Genomic DNA, 24,163 nt, shown 5'->3' with positions numbered 1-24,163 from the left:
TGGAAAAACCTGCTTGACCCTGTCCTCACCAATCTACCTGCCGCAGGTGCACTCGTCTGTGGTAGTATTGGTAGGCGTGACCACCGCAGAGTCCTGGTGGACATGAAGTCCTGTCTTCACATTGAGGAAAGCCTCCATCATGTTGTGTGCACTACCACTGTGCTAAATGTGATAGATTTCGAACAGATCTAGCAGCTCAAGACTGGGCATTCATGAAGTGCTTAGGCCATCAGCAGCAGCAGAATTGCATTCAACCATGATTTGTAACCTTGTGGCCTGGCATATACCCCACTCTACCATTACCATCAAGCCAGGGGCCCAACCCTGGTTCAATGAAAAGAGCAGGAGTGCATGCCAACAGCAGCACGAGGCATACTTAAAAATGATGGGCAAACCTGGTGAAGCTACAACACAGGATTACATACACACTAAACAGCGGAAGCAGCATGCGATAGAGCAAAGTGATCCTACAACCAATGGATCAGATCAAAGTTTTGCAGTCCTGCCACATCTTGTCGTAAATGGTGGTGGTGGACAATTAAACAAGTAACCAGAGGAGGCTCCACAAAGATCCCCAGCATCAATGATGGGGGAGCCCAGCACATCAGTGCAAAAGACAAGGCTTAAGCATTTACAACCATCTTCAGCCAGAAATACAGAGTGGATGATTCATCTCAGCCTCCTCCTGAGGACCCCACCATTATAGATACCAGTCTTCAGCCAATTCAATTCACTCTATGTGATATCAAGAAATGGCTGAAGGCACTGGATAGAGCAAAGGCTATGGGCCCTGACAACATCCTGTCTGTAGTACTGAAGTGCGCCAGAAGTAGCTGTGCCCTTAGCCAAGCTATTCCAGTACAGCTACAACACTGGCATCTGCCGAAATATATGGGAAATTACCCCAGTATGCCTTGTCCACAAAAAGCAGGACACATCCAATCAAGTGACACTTAGCAATAAACTGCTCATCAATGCTCAGCTTGAGTTCCATCAGGGTTACTCAGCTCAAGACCACATTACAGCCTTGGTCTAAACATGGACAAAAGAGCTGAATTCAAGAGGTGAGGCAAGATTGATTGCCCTTGAGATCAAGGCATCATTTGACCGAGTGCAACTTCAAGGAGCCCCAGCAAAATAGAAGTTACGGGAATTGGGGGAAAACTCTCCACTGGTTGGAGTCATACTGAGCACAAAGGAAGATTGTTGTGGCTGTTGGGGGCCAATCATCTCAGTCTCAGGACATCGCTGCAGGAGTTCCTCAGGGTAGTGTCCTAGGCCCAACCATCTTCAGCTGCTTCATCAATGACCTTCCCTCCAACATAAGGTCATCAGCGGGCATATTTGCTGATGATTGTAGAGTGTTTAATTCCATTCACAACTCCTCAGATACTGAAGCAGTCCATGCCAAATGCAGCAATACCTGGACAATATTCAGGCTTAGGCTGATAAGTGGCAAGTTATTTTTGTGCCACATATGTGCCAGGGAATGACCATCTCCAACAAGAGAGGATTTAAAGGTCTCCTCTTGACATTCAACAGCATTACCATTGCTGAATCCCCACAACATCGACATCCTGAGGGTTACCCTTGACCAGAAACTTAACTGGATCAGCCATGCAAACACTGTGGCTAAAAGAGCAGATTAGAGGCTGGGAATTCTGCAGCAGGTAACTCACATCCTGACTCCCCCAAGCATGTCCACTATCTACAAGGCACAAGTCAGGAGTGCGATGGAATACTCTCCACTAGCCTGGATGAGTGCAGCTCCAACAACACTCAAGAAGCTCGACACCATCCAGGACAAAGCAGCCCACTTGATCGGCACTTCATCCACTACCTTAAACAGTCACTCCCTTCACCACAGTGGCAGCAGTGTGCACCATCTTCAAGATGCACTGCAGCAACTCACCAAGACTCCTTCAACATCACCTTCCAAACCCATGACCTCCACCACCTAGAAGGACAATAGCAGCAGACATATGGGAGCACTACCACCTGCAAGTTCCCCTCCAAACAACATACCATCCTGACTTGGAACTATATCGCTGTTCCTTCACTAATCACTGGGTCAAAAACCTGGATCTCCCTCCCTAACAGCACTATGGGTGTACCTACAAAAGATGGACTGCAGCAGTTCAAGAAGGCATCATCACCTTCCCAAGGGCAGTTAGGGATGGGCAACAAATGCTGGCCTTGCCAATGATGCTCACATCTCATGAATGAATAACAAAAGAAATTCCAGGAGAACACTTGCAGACCCAGCTGTGATGCAGAGTCTGATGACCAATATCTCAGCTTTCATTGCAGTGCAGGCAGAAGCCATGCAACATCTGAGTGCTGCAGTGGAAGCTCAGACTGTCATGAGATCTTTGCTTGAGGTCATGAAATCTCAGCCTGTCACCATGCAGGCTCAGACTGCTGCCATCATGGCTGTGGATACCAGTGCTCAAAGGGGCTTGCAGGGTCTCACATCAATCCAGCAATCTGTGCTCCAGCAGATTACTAGGATTGCTTAGGTGCCACCCCCGGTGAATGGCAGTGGCTCCGTGTTGGGTGAATCTGCTGTCCTCTCTCAGGATGACAACATTCGTGCTCATATCACTGCCATTCCGCCAGTGCCCTTACTATTGCCTCTCAGCCAACCCTGACTGCTGCCAACCATGATGAGGTGGTGCAGTCTGAATTTGGACTCTCAAGGCCCAGAGCTGCTCAAGGGCATTCTGCAAGACCATTTGCAGTCTCCCCCATTGCAATTCAGCAGTCTTCCACCAGCCATGCTGTAGCCATTGGGGTAGCACTGCATAGGAGCCCTAGGCCAGGCAAAGGCACCCGTAAGATAGACACTAAGGGAATGCGCAAGAGTGAGTAGTTGAGTATTGCACATATAATTGGAAGTGTTGTTGGATAAAACTGGCATGGAATGGTTGTTTTGTGGTGTATTTTATTTCAGGATTGTGTCCAAGAGGATGCTTTGATGGCCCGTAGCAGAGGGATGGTAGGGCCAGGAGCTGTTGAGCAATGGGGTGCTGGGGATTTTTTCAGGGGAACTGGAGTGTGCTTCGACATGGTGACTTGAAGATGGCTGGAATGGTAGACTGTTGCAGGATGGAAGATCATGGCTGCTACTAGGATAGCCAGAATTTGTCAGTGAAATGGTCTGGCCATAGTTACCCACCAACTGCACGTTCAGTTGTACCCCATGCTGTTGCAGTACATCTCCCCATTGAAATGTGACATTCGCAAGGCCATGTGTGTGCAGTCAATGGCTCCCTGCACCATGGAGAAGCCTGGTATCCTGGCAAAGCCACGTGCCCGCTTGTCCTGCTTCTCTCTGCTTAGAGAGAAGACAATGAAGTCCCCCTCTCCTGGCATACAGGGCCTTCGTGACCTCCCAGATGCTGTGATGGACGGCAAATGTTAATATGTTGGTGATGTCACCGGTTCCAGGCTGGACGGATCCGCTGGCATAGAAATTGATGGCCACTGGCAGCACCATCCACACCCTGCTAGAGGCAAAAAGTCCAATCGCGGAGGTGGCACAGTAGTGTGACCACCTCATTGGTGAATGGCAGCTGCTGCAGACATTGTTCCTTGTTGAAGTGCTCTCTTTGGACCCTAGGTGGGTAAGGCCTCCTCTTGAATGCCCTCCTTCCATGATCAGCTTGTCCTCTCTGCTTCCTTTGATGCTGCAGCCCAAGGAGAAATGCAATTATAGTCCTCATGACTGGGAGAAAGTGGGGTACTCAGAAGTCTTTCAGAAGCACACAACTCCTTCCAAATGTCCAGCACCACTTCCTGCTGACTTAATCAACTTTTCATAAGTCCTCCATCAACCAAATACTTCCACTAACTCTGCAAAACAATAATATTGTCACGTTGATGGCTTTAAATAGCGTTGCTGAACGCATGTTCAGCTGTGCATGTTTAAGCAAGGGTGCTAACTAGAGCAGTGAGGTACAAAATGGCAGGTCAGGTGTCAAATCAGCATCAGATGTTGACTTATGTCACACTCTGAACATTCTCATACTTCTGGCGCATGTGGAACGTTTACACTATTGCCCTCTACAACATGGCAATCAGCATTAGCTGCTCCAGAAGTGGTCAAGAGCGGACCCTTTGTCATTTTTAACCTCAACTAGCTCCCATAACACCAAAACCACTGGTGCTACTGAGCCAAATTTTACAGCCAATATGTTTTTGTTCCCCATAAATTTACACGAAAACATTTTAGAATGAGAGGAAGATGTGACACAATTGTTGAATAGTTAAAAAAATTACAGTGTGATTAAATTTACATTTTGATAGTTTTATTTTACTTACTATGAATGAAATAACATTAGTGGCAGCTATTACCAGAAATTAACACTCCCAGATTCGGGATAGCAAAGGCCAGGTGCAGAGTACCTTCATCTCAGATTCAGATCAGCAACCAAAACTGACTAGAATGAATTTTTGCACTGCCCACACTGATCATTCTTACTTCTTACCTGAGAAAGGATGCCAATTTAATTACTATTGGTGCCTGATTATGGGCAATTTTGCCTGAAGAACCTTGAATACCAGGAATTCTTTACAGATGACAGCCAGAGCAGAATTATGTCTAAACTCTACCTAACTCTAACTTAAGGGTGGCACAGTGGCGCAGTGGCTAGCCTTATAGCTCCAGTGACCTGGGTTCAGTTCTGGGTACTGCCTGTGCAGAGTTTACAAGACCACATGGGTTTCCACCAGGTGCTCTGGTTTCCTCCCACAGCCAAAGACTTGCAGGTTGATAGGTAAACTGACCATTGTAAATTGCCGCTAGTGTAGGTGGGTGGGGATTAATGTCGGATTAGTACAAATGGGTGGTTGTTGGTCAGCACAGACGGTGGGCCAAAGGGCCTGTTTCAGTGTTGTATCTTTCTAGGTATTAGGAGTGGGAGGACAGTATATAAACCCAATACACCACTCTAGTTTAATGCAAAAATATTTTCCAATGAGTAAAGGCGAATTTGTTACTTTATAATCTACATTCAAAGAGTTAAAAATGTCTGAAGTTGAAATTGGGCTAAGTTTACCTGTGTGTTTTGTGTGGGAATTTGAAGTATTAAAGCCAAACTGCTATAATCAAAGTTTTCATCCAAGGCTAGGAGTGCTCCATGGACACCACTTTCCATGAGGTTGTTTGCATAGTCACGAAGGCCAATAGACAGTATCCACCTGATGACACGGTCATTGCTCCATACTATTGCATCTAGAAATGCGAAACTGTAATATGAGCATACACTTTCTTTGCTAACATATGAGTAAGACAAACTTAACTTAAAGAGATCTCCTCCACTTAAGTATATACTGCAAAAGTATTTGGACCCTGATTTTCAAATGCATTAAATTTTTCTCTAACTTTGTTATATCTCAACATACAATGCACCAGTCTTCTACTGTATCATGAATCTAACATTTTCAAACATTCCAAAAAGTTACTGTACTGGCAGAGATTCCAATTAATCTATACAATTGCATAGATATTCTCCAAAAGAGTCATATGATGTACTCAGGGGTCTGGCTCGTAAATTTTGTATGGCATTACCCATGGTCAACTGATGAATGCAGGATGGCGATAGAGAGGTAGATTTTGGTCACGTCCCAGACTTGGCACTACATGACAAGCATGCGCTCAAACTAAAACGCCTGTGAATCAATAGAAATTAGCCCCTGAGCCTCATTGGCATACTCAGCATGAGCTGCTGGTGCTAATTGCATCGCCACAGACAATTTACCTGAGGTCACCTGCCTCAGATGGTACCAGAATGGAGGATTTGAGTGGGCTACAGGGTGTGGGTGATTGCCATCCCTATTGGGTCACTCCTGCTGCTCTATCTCCACAGGAACTTTTAAAACAGTGTAACTTACCTAGGCCTGATGTCTGTCTCTCTCATCGGTGATTAATTCCACCAACAGGTCTTTCAACAGGCATTATATCCCTAATATACAAATTTAAATAGATCTAACACAAGTTTCTGGCATCCATCCAGGACATCTAAACACCACCCACCACCACCAGCACCCCCAAATTGCCACAAATTTAGCAGTGGGATGAACCTGTGTAATTTAGGTATAGGGAGACCCCCTGCTAAATTGGGATGCTTTGCGCCTGTTTCACGCCCAAAAATCAGATGCAATGCAAACCAATTTCTATCTAGAATTGAAAATGAATTTCAGAAATTGATTAAGCAGAGTCACCTACTCGTCAGAATTTGCAACAGTGGATGTGGGAAATGTTTACATACAAATGTATAATTGTAAGTGTTGACAGAAAAATATAAACAAAAGTTGTGACAGAAGGAAGTAGGATTAACAGACAGGAAATTTGACACCTACACAAGATTTTTAATTATATATAGATATGTAGTTGGTACTTAATTGTTGGATAAAGTGTTAGTAGAGCATGTAGGGAGGTTACTATGGAGCAAGAGACTGACAGTTAGGTTTTGTGAGAACTAACATCATAAAACTGGCATGAAGGTACATTTTATGCTGCAAATTGGGACAGAATGTAATTTCACTAGGCTTCCACTGTTTTTATGCCCTGTTGTTTCCAATCCAGGTTTGATAGCTGTATCTTGTCCATCTTTTTTTGCAATTTTTTTCCAAGATAGAAATCCACAGGATGATGTTTTTAGCTTGAAATCTCAGGATTTGAACTTCCATTGCACGCTGTTGGATATGTTTGCCTGTCGCCCGGATCAGCAGTCTGCGGCCTGTTGCTTGGAGAAGGGCTATTGAGTGAATCTCAGGTTAGAAGTAATATTTCAGAGATTTTTTTTTGCTTTGGTCAATTACAGAGGAGGATTTCAATCTGACAGTCTTGAGGTCTGTTAGCCTCCTTCCCTCAAGGAAATTATCAATCTCTACTCAGATTGAAGGGTTCTTATTTAGGAAAGCAAAATACTGTGGATGCTGAAAAACTGAAATAAAAGCAGGACATGTTGATGATACTCAGCTGGTCAGAGAGCATCTTTGGAGGGAGAAACAGAGTTAATGGGCTGAATTTTACTGGTGCTCCGCAATCATGGCAGCGCGCTCTGATCTCGGCAGCCTGTCCTTGCAGAGTAGCCATCGCTGAGCCCCCGTGATATTTCGCATGGGGGCTCATTTAAATGGAGGGGTCGGAGCGGCCATCCCCGATGAGGTAGAGCAGGCGGCTGTTCTATCCCTGGCAATGGTAGTCGGCACCACTGTGCCGAATTTGAATTTTTAAAGGCACATTATTTGACAATGTCCTTAAAAAATTAAATAAAAACTGGAGGCCCTTTCCCACCAACCACCACCCAGCAAATGTTTGTCTTTGGGCCTATCGAGCCAAAATAAACTTTATTCCCAGCTCGAACTCCCCCCGCCCCCTCCAACCTCATTACCTTTGCCCTTCAACCCTTTGCTGCCATCCCCTCAGCCAATAGAAAGTGTTTTCCCGGCTCCCCCCCACCGCCCTGATAATTTCACTCCTCTCCCCTCTCCACCAGTGTCATTCGTCTCAGAACTCCAAACAGAGTTCCAAAGGTGCAGGAGTTCCGGCCAGCGGCCAGTATATCGGTGTGGGACAGCCGCCGGGACAAGGTAAGTTAATTTGCATGTATTTAACTTAATTTTAATATTAAAATGAAGGGTTCCGCACCAAGACCTCGCTGCCGCCATTAAAATGCAGCAAGGCCTCCTCGGCGTGGGGGTCATGGCGGGCCTCTCCCAGAAGAATTTTCCAGGGCCGCCTGCCACAACCCCCAATGCCGGAGGTCTATTAAAATTCAGCCCAATGTTTCAGGTCGATGACCTTTTGTCAGAACATCGATCTGAAATGTTTACTCTGTTTCTCTCTCCACAGAGGCTGCCTGACCTACTGAGTATTTCCAATTTTTTTATGTTTTAGGTCTGACTTAGAACATAGTTTTCCTTATGGCGAGTCATGGATCTGAATATTAATGGATGAACACAAGAACATAAGAACATAAGAAATACGAGCAGGAGTAGGCCATTCGGCCCCTCAAGCCTGCCCCACCATTCAATAAGATCATGGCTAATCTGCCCCAGACCTCAACTCCCCGATATTTCAAAAATCTATCTACCTCCTCTTTAAATACTTTCAGTGATCTAGCCTCCACAACTCTCTGGGGTAGAGAATTCCAGACATTCGCTACCCTCTGAGAGAAGAAATTCCTTCGCATCTCAGCTTTAAATGAATGTCCCCTTATTCTGTAACTATGTCCCCTAGTTTGAGATTCCACCACTAGTGGAAACATCTTCTCAACAGCTACCCTGTCAATCCCTCTCAGAATCTTGTACATTTCAATAAGATCACCCCTCATTCTTCTAAACTGCAATGAATAAAGGCCTAACCTGTTTAGCTGCTCTTGATAAGTCAACCCCTTCATCCCAGAAATCAGCCTAATGAATCTCTTTTGAATTGCCTCCAATGCCACTATATCCTTTCCTAAATATGGGGACCAAAACTGTACACAGTGCTCCAGGTGCGGCCTCACCAACACCCTGTACAGTTGTAACAGGACTTCCCTATTTTTAAACACCAACCCCCTAGCAATAAAGACCAAAATTCCATTTGCCTTCTTAATTACTTGCTGCACCTGCAAGCTAACTTTTTGTGCTTCCTGCACAAGAACACCCAGATCCCGCTATGCTGCACTTTTTTGAAGTCTCCATTTAAGGAGGAGGAAAACAGAAAGGAGCAAAGATAATCATATAAGTACAATGAGTCCAATCAGATATTAACTACCCCCCTCCTCAAAGGGTAAAATAGATCTCATAGATGTTATCAAGATCTAAGTGAGAGTAAGAGAAAGGTTCATTCAAGAAATCATAACTGAACTCTGCCAAATTTTAAAAGGTGATCTGTAGCCCAGATCATCAGCATGAACAGCTCTGCTTGTGGCTGTTAAAACCACTTTTTTCTTTTATGACAAGTTACCTTTTAAGCTGCAACAGTGATCTTTTGCAACATTATCCAGAGTGCTGTAGAGGTATGCATTTGCCAGCTAACAAATACAGGCGGCAAAATTCGTTTTCATAGTGCCGCTACACAGACTACATCAATTCCCTTGGGCTGACAGCGCCATGGATCACTACCGGCGTGACCCATGCAGCATTCCTCATTGATATCATTGAAGAATGTTGCCTGGGCCATGCAGATAACGACCCGTGGTGCTCTCTGGCCCCAGGGAATTGACATAGTCTGCAGATTTCCCCACAATCTTCAGGGGAGTTAGGGAATTCATATGTCTTGGGGTGACAACAAAGCAGCATGATAAAGCTATTCAGTTTTATTATGTTGTGGGCATTTGTGGTGCACTATGAGCACTAACCTTTGAATTTGTTCATCAGGAAAGGGAATCTGAGAAGGTGTAAGTGGAGTTTGAGGAAATAAAGAAAAAAGTTGTGGAAAGCAAAAGTGGAATTCAGTGATTTGGTTGGTGGGCTGAACAGTAATGGGGATTTAGTGACTGAACCTGTAGTTATCACTCTGTTATAACTGTGAAATTCTACACAGACATAATCTTTCCCTCCTGTCCAAGGGGTTAATGTTTATGCACTTTATGCTTCTACCCTCCTTTCCTACAGATTCACCACAGCAACAGGAGAAGGAAGATGATGAGGAGAAAGAACAGCACATACACAATCACCTTCTTGTCAGTTATAATGATGAGCTTGACAAGTTGAATGCAGAGATGAAGGAGAACTGAAGCCCACCCTTGAGTTCCTGCACAGACCACCTGGCCTGTATTCTTGTGCCCCAACTGCTTCCAACTCACCCCTGCAACACTTACTTTTCCACTTGCATGCATGGAGTGTTTTGCGAGTATCAAAGCAGGAAACTTAATATTGCTGTGCCACTGGCCATTAGTAGGCAGATTATGGAAGGACCAAAATATGCAAGGAAATTTGGGGGAGTAATTCTGAGGTGGAAAATTGGCATAAATAGCTTATTTATAACACCTGGCGCAAAAGCTCAACAGAATCTAATTGCCAACAGCAAAAAAAAATAAACAAAAAATAAGACATGATTAAAAAAGGGCTGAAATACACTTCCTTAATATTATCGTGTCTTTTCCATGACTTTCTAGGTGGGTTTGGACTGTTCTCAGACTGTGGGAAATTCCAGGATAATGAACCAAGTAAAATGGGGAGAACAAAGCTTTCATCGTATATTCACCCATTCATCCAAAAATCATTGCCTTAATGTTCCTCCACCCCAGCTGGGGATGGACATCTTTGGCCACTGTATTTCCCCCTCCCATATGCAAAGTACAATGAGTGGGTGGAGTTTGTGGCATAAACTGACTTTCTGCCCCTAATATCACTGGTCACCAGCAGCAACTAATGTTTCAAGGAAAGAAGTATTGAGGCCAGCTGTGGCAGGTCATGGGGACTCCATACCTGAAAGACACAAGTGTATTTTTAGCTATTATTTCAAGTTTTAAAAATATATTTTTAATTGCCTGTATATGTTTTAAAACATGTTTTTAAAGAAGTTTTTAAAGGCAATTTAAGTATATTTAAAGATTCACTACTATATATATCCATACATAAATATACAAAACATACACACACATATACATCTTAACATATTAAATTCTTATGCATAGCAATAGCTCCCAGAAAGTATTACACTTACTTCCTGTCACCCTTTAGCCATTACATTTCACACTTCATACTTTAGCATATGTTCTGACTCACTGTGAAGAATATCACACACTATTTTATATATTTATACAGTTTCCCCTTTAAGAAAGCATCAGATGTTCCATGCATCACTTATTTCAAACTGCAGTAATAAATCTCTCACCTTTAATTTCATGTTGACTTAATTCTCTTCTCTTTTCCAGTTCTTTTCGATCATAGTTCAACCGCTTCAAGCACATTATACCGTACTGTAAACTTGTTCTGAACAAGAACAATACAACAGTTCTTGCAATTGTTTGAAAGTTGTTTTCAAAACAAATTAATAAAGCTTCAGAAGGCAAGTTTCAGACAAATGTTTATAATAATTAAGCTAATGGATATTTTGGCCTTGAAAATCTGAGGGTCTTTGATCCTTGCATTAAATTTTGGGATCTGCCTGCCAGTGACCTCTGATGCTGACCCCACCAAAGCTTTGGGGGTCTTGGGGGATTATATAACTTAAATAAACAGGTGTTCGCACTGCTATTGGTGTATCTCAGGAACCCTCCATATTATAGAGTTTGCAAAAGGCACAGAGTCGTGCCTGATTTCTGTACCACAGAAACAGCATATTAGTGTGGGGTCGGGTCCCTTCAACAGGAAGTTAAAAAATGCAGCCAGTATTTGTCAAACCTTCAGGGGTCTAGGCTCCGATCCAGGCCTAGGCCCCTAGGTGGGCCCCACAACCATCAGACAGTGGGCCAGCAGGTCTGTTTTCATTCAGGATACTGGACTGCTGCTCTTATGCCAGGCTTAGATGAGTGAAGCTGCTCGTCTGGAACTTCTACCTTCTTAGTTTTGCCTCCTCTTATGTTGGTGACCATATTTAGAGCAGGCAGAGGCTCAGCTGGGGAATGCCATGGTATAGTGTCGCTGGGGCCCAGGATAACGTTTGGTCCTTTTGCTGTACCCCTTTGGACTTATGGTAGGGATGTGGTGGAAGAACTACAGATTTTCAGCTTTTTCAAGTCAACCCAAGAATGAATAAAAAAATCTTGCGCATCTGTAATACAGTTTATTTTATATATGGAGAGTTTTTAAAAACAATCAAGCATACCGATGAAAGCTATCCACCATTTTTAAATGAATACGAAGATCCTTCTTTGTCAAATGATCCAGCATTCTAGCATCTACCAGGCACTCCATGAAGTAGCTGCGGTACTGAGGTAATCCTAGACTAGGAAGCCATTCATTACCAATCCATTCATGATTCATGTCACCATAGGCCAAAGTCTGATGGAAAATGTAAGAACAGGTTTATCTAAATTCATTTGGGGCATAGTTACTTAGTCAAAAAGAAAAGTTCTAAAATAGACAACAAAAGCTGATAGCACAGGATCATGCTTCCTTGGTTCCTAATTTTAGCAAAAACATGAGTAAGTAGTATGTCAATAGATATTCTTCCAGAGATAGAATAATAAACATGAATGAAAAGTGAAAAGTTTGATTATTAAGGTCATTAATAAGGATGAGGATTGGTTAACTCACAGAAGACAGAGAGTCGGGATTAATGGGTCTTTTTCAGGTTGGAAAGGCGTAACTAGTGGAGTGCCACAAGGATCAGTCCTAGGGCGTCAATTATTTACTATCTATATTAATGACTTGGAGGAGGGGGCAGAGTGGAATATATCCAAATTTGCTGACGATACAAAAATAGGTGGGAGGGTATGTTGTGATGAGGACATAAGGAATCTGTCAGGGGATATAGATAAGTTGAGTGAGTGGACAAAAACTTGGCAGATGGAGTTTAATGTAGGAAAGTGTGAGGTCATGCACTTTGGTAGGAAGAATCAAAAGGCAGACTATTATTTAAATGGAGAGAGACTCCAAAAAATGCAGCACAGAGGGATCTGGGTGTTCTTGTGCATGAAGCACAAAAAGTTAGCATGCAGGTGCAGCAAATAATTAAGAAGACAAATGAAATTTTGGCCTTTATTGCTAGTGGGTTGGAGTTTAAAAATAGGGACGTTTTGTTGCAACTGTACAGGGTGTTGATGAGGCCGCACCTGGAGTACTGTGTACAGTTTTGGTCCCTGTATTTAAGAAAGGATATAGTGGCATTTGGAGGCAGTTCAAAAGAGATTCACTAGGCTAACTCCTGGGATGAAGGTGTTGACTTATCAAGAACAGCTAAACAGGTTAGGCCTTTATTCATTAGAGTTTAGAAGACTGAGGGGTGATCTTATTGGAACGTATAAGATTCTAAGGGGGCTTGACAGGGTAGATGTTGAGAAGATGTTTCCATTAGTGGGGGAATCTCAAACTCGGGGACATAGTTACAGAATAAGGGGAGACTCATTTAAAACTGAGATTCAAAGGAATTTCTTCTCTCAGAGGGTAGTAAATGTCTGGAATTCTCTACCCCAGAGATTTGTGGAGGCTAGATCACTGAAAGTATTTAAAGAGAAGGTAGATAGATTTTTGAAATATCGGAGAGTTGAGGGCTATGAGGAGCTGGCGCGAAAGAGGAGTTACGGTCTGGGGCAGATCAGTCATGCTCACATTGAATGGTGGGGCAGGCTTGAGGGGCCGAATGGCCTACACCTGCTCCTATTTCTTATGTTCTTATCAGCTTGAGTAGCATTTCATAACGAAGCGGTGAAAAGGTAAATATTCTACTCCTGGTCAAACCCAAAGTTAGTGGGTAGGGTTTTCACCTTGACAAAATCCTGGTGCATATTGGTTGTCGTTGAATTTCCACCACGTCTGACTATCTGATTTACAATAGTCAGGCTACTTTGCATATTTTGGGCTAGCAGAGCATAAAAAAGTTTTACATTTAAAAAAAACCTTAGTGAAGATATTTGATACAGGTTAAGGTCATCCTTTAATTTATAAATTACTGCCCCCTGACCCCCCCGCCCGCAACTGGAACCCACAGGCATTTCTAGGTCCAACATTGCTGGGGCACAAATAATGGAAATAAATCCAATGATCTATTTTTCTCATTTTCATGCCTTGACAAACCACCCAACCTGTTTTGGGCATCTCAGAAAGATTTAAAAATTTAGTCACAATACTTGCAGAAGCAAATAGTACAAGTGGGGAAGCAGGTTCCAAAAAATCCCCTAAATTAAGTGAACCTCACCTGAGCAAAAGGAGTGACAGAGTAACTTGGAAATGCGTAGGAAGTAAATCTCTGGGATTTTTATTTCTCTTTACTGTCTATATTCAATTCACAGCAACTTTAAACTGTGTGCAGTTAATTTTTTTGTGTGCACACAGAATTTTGCACCTGAGAGCGCCCATGTACAGGGTATTGTTCACAAAATGATGCCTATGCTCAGGTTTGTTGTGTATTTATTGTCGATGCAGTTTAGGGAAAGGAAACATGAGAAACAGCACAACAAGAAAGAAGGAAATACAAATGCTAAGAGCCACCAGAAGTGCAGAAGCAGCTCTGAGGAATACACTACCCATATCCAGGTGAAACTACCTGACTTCATGCATATTGGTATCTTTCGTGCTTTTATTGATGTTTATCCAACTTTGCTAAATCATTACATGACATGATAAAACAATGAAACATTTAGCATTTTTATATCCTCTAAGGGTCCCAAATCAGAATCCCTATTGGGGTATTCTGAAAGAAAGTCTACAAGGGCAACAGAGGGACTAGAATTTTGCCAAGCCTGACTAGGCTGATTCTTGGTCTCTGCTCCACGTTTCCACTGACCTCCCAAACATGGCCCCTTATGTTAAAGAAGGCTGGCTTGGATGGAGGGACCTCTCAGGCCAACAATTTCCTTGTCTCTCAACTGGGTTACACTGGACAGCTGGTACACCAAGCTCAACCAAATATGCCAATACTCGGCCCACCAAAGCTCACCTGGGAGTCCAGGTGTGTGTCCTGGTCAGGAGCAGTAAAGAAAATGTGCAGTTCTTTATCAAGAAGGCTGAATACCTCATTATATCTTACCATTATAGACCTCCTCCTGACCTTAGACACCTTTCCAGGTAGTAGCAGAGGTTTCCCAGCACTTATGCCAATTGAATAACCCCACAGATTTTCAGCCCTTGTGTCTTTCACTTCTCTTCGACACATGCAGATAACAAACCATTACTCTATCTGAAGTGCATTGAAACTAGAGATGATCGTCCATCTATATATCATCTATAAAAAGAGCAGTGCACAGCTCCTCAAATGCTTTCCGCTGCATGTTATAGAATCTGTTAAAAAGCATTGAGGAGTGAACCATTTAAGCAATTAAATATTCAAACTCAATTATGTATTTTAACATGCATTACCTGAGCCCAGCTGCCTTCTTCAGACTCCTTAGGAATTACCAGAAAGTACAGTTAATAAAAATCAAGTAATAAAATGCAGAGTTAACAGACCATATGATCCTCAAATGAAAGTAGTAAAATATGCATTTATGAACAAATGGGTGTACAAGATTGCAGTTAAACTAAAATGAAACAAGCTGTGAATCTTAGAACCTAAAATGTTCTTTCAAAATGAAATACTGTACTTTTCAATGCTTAAAAAAATGTATAAATACTATAATGCATTTAAGCTATGACTGTCCTATTCAGGGACATTCAGTTGCATATATTTAATATTCCAGCAGCATTCTGTATATCACTCAATGGAAAAATCGCCCATGGATGATGATTCAAGCTAGTGAAAAAAATGCATGAATTATCACTTGACAGGTCATATAGCATTCTAGAAATATTCAAAAATTGCCATTCATTTCTCTAGAAATTGCTTTTTGTCTGAGTTATCTCAATTGGCTTTCAAATGGCCCCAAAGGTAAGATTAAATACTTAAGAATTCAAATTCTGTGAATCATGTATAATATTAACTATCATTTTCATAATTTGCTTAAGAATATTTTTGGGTTTGTCAACTCTTAGAATTTACTATATTTTTTATTGTGGCTACAAATTAGTAAGTATGTTTCCAAGTGGGAGATTTATATTATCACTCTGGGAGAGGCAAGAGGTTTAGAGTGAACATTAACATCATACAGAGGGAAAAGAATGATGATGATTTTGATCTCTATTACAAACTTATACACTGTTATGATCCAGAATCTCACTCATAACATTGAGTTATGTCAATGCAAAACAATCCAAGGCACATTTTAGATTCCTGGTGCTCATCTGATTAGATATTAGTAACTGAAGCAGTAGGACATAATTCTAATTTCTTATTATTTTTAAAATCTAAAATTCTGATTCTGACTTATGAAATAATATTTTACAGAAATAAATGTTGAGTTTAGCAATCAAATAATTGCATCTTGGGTGGACTTAATCTAGGATAACTGGATATCCATCTACATTGTTTCATAGAGAACATTGGTCCTCTAGTCTGTGGTAATGGCATCAGTGTAATGTTGGCAACAACAACCTTTATGCCAGAAATGCACTTAAGGGCTTCAGGACAGAGTTGGTCAGATTGATTCATTAAAATTAAAAGCACAAGTCTCTGGAACATTAAATGTTCTAGGATAGGGGTGTGCAACCCATGCCCAATGGAGGAAATCTGGTTGCAATGCTCTTCATTTGATCACCGATCTGACAATGGGTGTGATGGAACTTTGAAAAATCACAGGTAGTATTAAATATTTTGTCCGCAGGTATGCATTGGATTGATTTGCAACTTGTGCTCCCAGTAAAACTGTTAGAAAGAAGAAAGGATTCGGAGAGAAGCAGCGGGAGAGGAGAGGATTTAAAAAGCGTGCCAAAACCTTAGAAGCAGCGAGGAGAGGATTTAAAAAGTGCACCAAAACCTTGGAGATTTGGACAGAAGCAGTGGAAGAGGAGCGGAGATTCGGAGCCAAATCAAAAATCGAAAAGTGACATCAGAGTGACATCACAATCAACAGAGAAAGCAAAAAAACAGAAAGCTGGCTGGGGTGAGTATACTGGCAAACTTTTAATTTAATCTTACTTTTATAATTTAAAATACATATATATAATATATATATACATATAGAGAGAGCGAGAGAGAGACCAACAGTGAGGGTTTTGTTTCAAATTAGGAGCTGGGAAATGAAAAATAGTCAATCAGGGTAGTGTAACAGTAAGTGTTGTAATAAGTGTATAAGCACAGAGCAGGACTAGATGTAGTAATTAAAATCGATAGTTCAAATAGGATACTAAATAGATTGCTTAAAAAGGGAAGAGGACTTTTGTTTAGATCATGGACGGATAGCTGCGACCTGTTGCTTGCAATTCCTGTGCCATGTGGGAACTTCAGGACATTTCATGTGTTTTGTGTGCCCCCGTGTGTAGGAAGTGTCTCAAACTGATCGAGCTCGAGCTCAGGATTTCGGAGCTTGAGGGGCAACTGGTATCACTGTGGAGTATCAGAGAGCAGGAGAGTTTCTTGGATCGTACATTCCAGGAGGTAGTCACCCCACAGGCAGCAGGAGGTCAGGATAGTAGGTGGATGGTGATCTGGAAGAGTAGGAAGAGGTAGTAAGCGCAGGAGTGCTGGGGTGTATGTCACTCTCAAACTAGTACTCAGCATAGCAGACTGTTGGGAGTGACGACACCTTGAAGGAGTGCAGTCCAGACCAATGTACCAATGGGCATGGAAATGTACTGGAGGGAGAAGCAAAGTGCAGAAATGCAGTTGTTATTGGTCAGGATTATCCAAACTTTTTGCATGGGGGGGCCACATTACAATTTTTGTCTTACATGGGGGACCGGTGAGACAATTTCAGAAAGATAAAGGTAAGACTATTAATCAAAACAACAAATGTGCATTTTTGTGAAGAAACTTTCAATGAGAAGATTAATTTATTGACTTACTTTCTCGTCACTATGTTGGACACTGATATAGTGAGATACCTGGCATTTTTGTTTGCTTGCATAAGTAGTCGATGTCTGCCTATACACTTATTGTAGCGATGCAGAGGATTCCAGATAGATGTCTGTCAGGAGTGATCTTGAACACGCTCTCACCCCCTCTCTCTCTGACTCCCTCTCTCCCTGCGTTTCCCCCCTCTGTGTTGTTCCCCCACTCTGTGTCATCCTCGCTCTCTGTGTCCCCCATTTCTCTCTCTGTCCCCCCTTTTCTCTCTGTGTCCACCCTCTCACTCTCCTCTCTCTGTCCCCTCTCTCTCTCTCTGTCCCCCCTCTCTCTCTCTCTCTCTCTCTCTCCCCCCTCTCTGCCACTTTCTCCCCCTCTCTCTCTGTGTCCCCCTCTCTGTGTCCCTCTTCTCTCCCCCGCCTCCCTTCCCCCCCCTCCTCTCTCTCAAGCCTCCCCCCTTCTCTCTCTGCCTCCCTCTCCATCTCCTTCCCCCCACTCTCTCTCTCTTTCTCTGTCCCTCTCTCTCTGACAGTTGCAGGAAGCAGGAGCGCTCAACACAGCAGCTTTGTGGTTATTCAGTCTTTTTTTAAAATTGCTGTCAGTTTCACAGCTGAAAAGTGCTGGCATTGGGACCAGTGGTTTCTGAACTTCGGACAGATTCAGGGTTTTCCGGCAGGCTTTTAAAAAAAAGTTGGAAAACCACAAATTTTACAAAGTTGGGAAACTGCTGTTACCGTTCATGCAGCACCTGTCCACTGTGAAACTGACTTGCAATATTTTTTAAAAACCCCTTCTGAAAGAAGAAGACAATGGACTGGATCTCTGCAACGAGCTTCAAAAATGACAACCCACCTATGTGGGCCGCACGCCAAAGAGCAGCTGCGATCGCAAGCGTGGCGTATCATTTAAATTGCTGGGGTTGGCTGCTCCCCGCACACCTCCCCCCCACCCCGATCACGTGGAGGGGGTGGGCTGTCTATCCCCGGCAATGGTGTCAGCTGCCTGTGTGCAGGTGCTGATGCCATTTCTAAAGGGCTGTGAGCTCTACCAGCTTTTTAAAATACTTAAAAGATACAAGGCATAACATTAAATGAATACATTTATTTTTCCCCTCTCCCACCCCACCAATAACAATTAAATTAATTATGTGTCCTTCCCCCCAACATACTTAACTTTACCATCTGACCTTCCCACACCCCCCAAACCGCACAATGTTTAAACTACAACCCTTCCCACCATCCCCTACATCCATGAAGTTAATTTGACCCTGTCCACCAGCCGCCCACACTGGTAAACTTACCTCCTCCCTACCAGTATTGCACCTTGTTTTCCTGACCAGGGACCAAAGGCACGGGAGTGCCGGCTGCAAGGCTGAAGATCGCGCCAGGCCATCAAGAGGTGCCGTAAGTATATTTAAATTAATTAATTTAGTTGTTTTGAATATTAAAATTGTGGTCCCGTTTCCCAGCGGCGGGGAGGCCGCCACAGTGCCTTGCAGCTGCTGGGAGAATTAGGCTGGGCCCTGCTGGCATCAAGGTCCATAGCGGGCCTCATACGGAGTAGATCATTGGCCCATCAAGCCTGCTTTGCCATTCAGTACAATTATGGCTTCAGCTCCACTTTCCTGCCCGTTCGCCATATCCCTTGATTCCGAGAGACCAAAAATCTGTCTATCCCAGCTTTAAATGTATTCAACTATGGAGCATCCACAACCCTCTGGGGTAGAGAATTCCAAAAATTAACAATCCCTTGAGTGAAGTAATTTCTCCTCATCTCAGTCCTAAATGATTGGCCCCTTATTCTGAGACTGGGCACCATGTTTTAGTTTCTCTGACCAGAGGAAGCAATCTCTCAGTGTCTACCCTGTCTAGCCCCTTCAGAATCTTGTATGTTTGAATGAGATTGCCTCTCATTCTTCTAAACTCCAGAGAATACAAGCCTAATTTACTCATCCTCTCATCCCAGGGAGCAACTTAGTGAACCTTTGCTGTACCACCTCCAATCAAGTATATCCTTTCTTAAATTTGGACAACAAAACTGCACACAGTACTCCAGATGGGGTCTCACCAAAACCCTATACAATTGAAAGGTCCATGTCCAATTGGATAAAAAAATGGCTTCAGGACAGAAAACAACAAGTCATAGAAAATAGTTGTTTTTCAGACTGGAGGATGGTAGACAGTGGTGTTCCCCAAGCGTTGGTGTTGGGACCACTGCTTTTTTTGCTATATATAAATGACTTGGATCTTGGAATACAGAGTAGAATCTCAAAGTTTGCCAATGACCCCAAACTTGGAGGTGTGGCAAACAGTGAGGATGATATAAACTGCCTGCAACAGGACATAGATAGGAGGTGGCAGACGGAATTTAATAGTGACAAGTGTGAGGTGATGCATTTTGGCAGAAGGAATAAGGAGAGGCAATATATCCTTAATGGCACAGTTCTAAAGAGTGTGCAGGAACAGAAGTACCTGGTGGTACGTGTGCATTGATCTTTCAAAGTGGCAGGACATATTGAGAGAGTGGTTAGTATAGCATATGGGATCTTGGGCTTCATAAACAGAGCATTGAGTACAAAAGCAGGGAAGTTATGCTGAACCTTTAAAAAGCTCTGGTTCAGCCCCAATTGGAGTTTTGTGTCCAGTTGTGGTCACCACACTTTAGGAAGGATGTGTGGGTCCTTGGAAGAGTGCAGAGGAGATTTATCAGAATGATTCCAGGGATGGGGGATTTTAATTACAAGGTTGGGTTGAAAAAACTGGGGTTGTTCTCCTTAGAACAAAGGAGATTGAGGGGAGATATGAAATGCCAAGTTAGAGATTAGAAATATGATTTATGTATCGGAATTCCACTATCACATAAATTTAGATTAATCCCATTCACTGTACCTTTTCCCTATGCTTATTCTAATCTGGAAATTACTGTAGACCATGTATTCACATTTATCTTTCTTGCTGTCATCAAGATCGGCAGCAGGCTCTTAAAATCCAGCCCTAAGGTCCAATAATATTTAAAATGGAACATTAATATAATGCTACATTAAGGTGTTTGTCTGCCCTTAAATGTACAGACTCATTTAAGTTATCTTTATACGTTGCTTTTAACCAGATTTTAAATTTATGCAGTGGCTTGCCTTGTGCGTCTGCATTTGATTCCACTATGGTAAAAAATCATTAGTACGCAGTGACAACACAAGTTGAGTTTATATTTTCCTGTGACAAACTTCCAGCTTTCTGAAGGTCAAGCTGTGAGTAGTGATGTTTGCAAATAGACCTGGTTGGTAGGGGGTTGTAGACGTAATTTTGTTTGCTAGTGCATTGGTTCACATAGTATTCCTTTACGTGTTATTTTAACGCAGTTGTTAAGCCATTACAGTTACTATATTCAAAGTTGCATAAAGAAATGTTATGTTCCCATATTAACCAATGTGCAACCATAGTAAATTATTAACAAAAACAGAAAATGCTGGACATACATGGCAGGAGTCAATACTTGTACAGAAAAAAAGCAAGTTTTACTAAATATATAGCCTTTCACCAGAATTCTTTTCTGTTCTTACCACAGATGCTGCCATGCTTGCAATTTGTTTCCAACATTTTCAGATTCTGTTTCAAATCTCTAGCTCTCGTAGGTTGCTTTAATAAAAACATTCCCATGAGTTACATTTATAAAATATTCTGTTTAATATTCAGAAAGAGATGGTGAGAAGATCGGCATTTTTGGATCAACTTTAATACATGGAAAATAAAAATAAAGTTTTAAAAATTGCTAAGGATACATTATATAATGATCAGACAGCCAGAAACAAAGCTGTGATATCTGCTTGAAGGACACCTACAGCCAGCATGCACCATAGGGTTGTCATTGTTAGTGGCTGCAATGGTGTGCTGAGTCCTCATGTACTGCTCTGCCTCCTTCCAGACTGCTGTAGTGCATTTTTTTTTAAAGAAGGGTACTATAGAATAGAAAGCAGAGTTATCTTTTTCACTCCCAATGCATTCTACACCAGCTACGTTTTGCCAAGGAAACAAAATACTCTGTCATTCCACCACTTGACGACATTTTCTAGCCTCCACATATATTGTGCTAATAGTTTGGGCAAACCTATGAACTTTTGCATATGCTGGAAGCCTAATCAGTAAATCTATCTAAATGAGTTTATGCCAAAAGTGAGTAAAATGCAGTGTGATCAGAAAAAAAATCACTTATTGTGATTATTAAGGTAGCAATGGCAAACTATTTCTGTGGGCATCTTTTTGAGGGTCATGCTCCGATTCAAACCAGAGCCGGAATTTTACCAGAAGCAAGCAAATCCCGCCGCTGGAACCAAAAGCAGGTGTTGTGGCCTTGCCAGCAGGGGGCAGAGTTGAGCTCGCAATATTCCCATGGTCAGCCAATTAATGGCCGGCAAGCGGAGAAGGCTCCTGAAACACTGGTGCCATTTTTAAAAAGCAGCCAGCAGGACTTGTTCATGCAGCAGCCCCAGAGGGAGCAGACAGAGAGAGATCGGGCGACTGTACCAATTGTTGACATGGCTGAAGGAAGATGAAGGGTCACTCCAAGATTCAATGATGCCTCCCTGGAGATACACCTCCAGGCTGTGAGGGCATGGAGTGAAGTCCTGTTCCCTTGGGATGGCAGGCTCACCAAACCAAGGAGGCCTGGATGGAGGTAGCAGAGGAGGTCAGCAGCCGTGGGGTTCTTTCTGTACCTGGCAGCAGGGCCGAAAGGGGTCAATGACCTCATGCATTCTGGCAAGGTGAGTGCAGTGCATAATATTAAGTTTGCAGCCTTAAATGCCACTAAGGATGAAGATGAGATTGGAGAAGGAGGTGCCCACCCAATTAGTAGAGACGTGCAGGCATCATCATTGGCTGTCAGATGCATTTTAGTCTCTTGGTACAGAACACCTGTAAGGCAGAGATGACTCCTGCATAGCCACTGCCGATTGGTCACATGTAAGAGGCATGTCTGTAGCACCAGGGTGGACAATTAAGCTTCTACCAACACAGGAACTGTGCTTCTCTTTGTTGAGTGAGTAACAATGGGAATTTATTTGCTTGCAGGAGAAGAGAGCACACAACGCTTAAGAAAAGTCAAGAACCAGAGGTGATGTACCTTACATGGCCAACCTCACACCTATGGTGGAACAGGCAATGGAGCTGGGAGGAATGGAGGCAGGCAAGGCAAACACGGATGGTGAAACAGGTGTTGAGCCCTGAGAGAGTGAGTGACCTAATGAATGAGTGCCAGAGACCCTCTGGTGAGCATAAAGCAAGGTTATCATGGGCTGAATTTAATGTCTCCCCTGGAGATGAGCGAGAAGGTGGGGTGGGCCTATAGAATTGTGACGGGAGGTGGGGGCGGAGGACTCGTCGCCTTCCTCTCGCACCGGAATTTAGTCGGGGGCAGGATAGGCCGAGGATGGCCTCCCCAGAGGCCAATTGAGGCCCTTAAGAGGCCCATTATCAGCCACTTAGGGCCTCTTGCCACCGCTGCTGGAATTAAGCCAGTGGTGTGGGGGCCTCCACCATGTGGGGATATCACCCAGTAAAATGAGGTGACCTCCCTGTGGGCTTGTGGGGAGGGGGCACCCTCTTCCGTGGGCAATTTGTGGCCCACTGAGACCCCCTGGCAGAAAACAACCCACCTCCATGAACATCCCCCTCCCCCTACACAACGCCCACCCTTCCTGCCCCTATCACTGGCTCCTGCCTGACTGGCCTCAGTGATCCTGGCTCACTTACCTTTAGTCCAGGTCTCCACCGCTGGGCCTGGTTATCAGGCCTCTTGTAGTACCTGCAGTGGCCACCGCTCCCAGTGGTGCTGCGATACTACTGAGTTGCCAGCTCTTTGATTGGCCGACAGGTCTTGGAGGCAGGAGTCCCCGTCTTTAAAGGGACGGGGATCCCAGTGCCAGGCTGTTAATTGGCTAGGCCCGTTAAATAGAGTGGTGGCGGGGGGTCACGGAAAAGCCAAGGCAGGTTCCCACTGCCTTTTCAGCCCTGTGCTGGGAGCTCCGCTGGCTCCACTGAATTCTGCCCAATGTGTGCACTACTAGTCACACAGAGCTCCTGATGATGAGTAGTCAGAGGGACGTGTTGGAAGACGTATTGCCCTCTCATCACTTTTCTCTCTCTTGCAGGTCATGTACAAAAGCAGCCAGCTACCGAGCCTGAGTGACTGCCCTCTACTACTCAGGAGGAGGAAGAGACCTCAGACAGTGAACCGTCACATCCTTCCCTGCACCCTCCACCAGCACAGATACTGTCATGTTGGTGGGTAGTTGTGTGTGATTAGTAACAAAGTCCAATAAAAACAAGAAATGCAGGAAATACTCAGCAGGTCGGGAAGCATCTGTGGAGAGAAAAGCAGAATTAACGTTTCAGGTCAGTCACCCCTCCATCCCGAAGCCTTTCGCTGCCATTCTTCAACCTCGCCCGTCTCCCAGCCCATCTCTAATTGGCAGGCAAAATTCTGGCCCAGAAAACTGAGGGTGGGAAATTTCTCAAATCTGTTTCTGCTCTTGTAGGCGTTACTTCACTCGAAGTATGGTGGGAACACCAGAGTTTCTGTTGCACCTCTGGTGACGTATCACTGAAGGAGCAGGAACTGCTTAGGGGAATTTCCCGGCCTAAGGAGCTTAGGTTGATTATATACTAACTAACAGGAGATTAAGGTAAC

General features: G+C 43.5%; 1 protein-coding gene across 3 annotated transcripts in view; it reads right to left on the bottom strand.

Annotated features, from left to right (window-relative positions):
• Window positions 1-24,163, bottom strand: part of ppfia2 (PTPRF interacting protein alpha 2) — a 572,863-nt gene that overhangs the window by 4,512 nt on the left and 544,188 nt on the right. For 2 of the 3 annotated variants that reach the window (XM_068051210.1, XM_068051212.1), the window contains 4 exons: window positions 14,959-14,990; window positions 11,768-11,943; window positions 10,835-10,932; window positions 5,061-5,236 (listed from right to left, as the gene is read on the bottom strand). In XM_068051210.1, the coding sequence (XP_067907311.1) occupies window positions 5,061-5,236; window positions 10,835-10,932; window positions 11,768-11,943; window positions 14,959-14,990 (482 nt within the window). The remainder of the gene's footprint in view (window positions 1-5,060; window positions 5,237-10,834; window positions 10,933-11,767; window positions 11,944-14,958; window positions 14,991-24,163) is intronic. The other variant, XM_068051211.1, reaches the window with a different exon arrangement.

This window comes from Heterodontus francisci, chromosome 18, assembly GCF_036365525.1.
Source record: "Heterodontus francisci isolate sHetFra1 chromosome 18, sHetFra1.hap1, whole genome shotgun sequence".
Lineage (NCBI taxonomy): Eukaryota > Metazoa > Chordata > Chondrichthyes > Heterodontiformes > Heterodontidae > Heterodontus > Heterodontus francisci.
The sequence above is the reverse complement of the archived record's forward strand: the minus strand, read 5'-3'. Positions and strand labels throughout refer to the sequence as shown.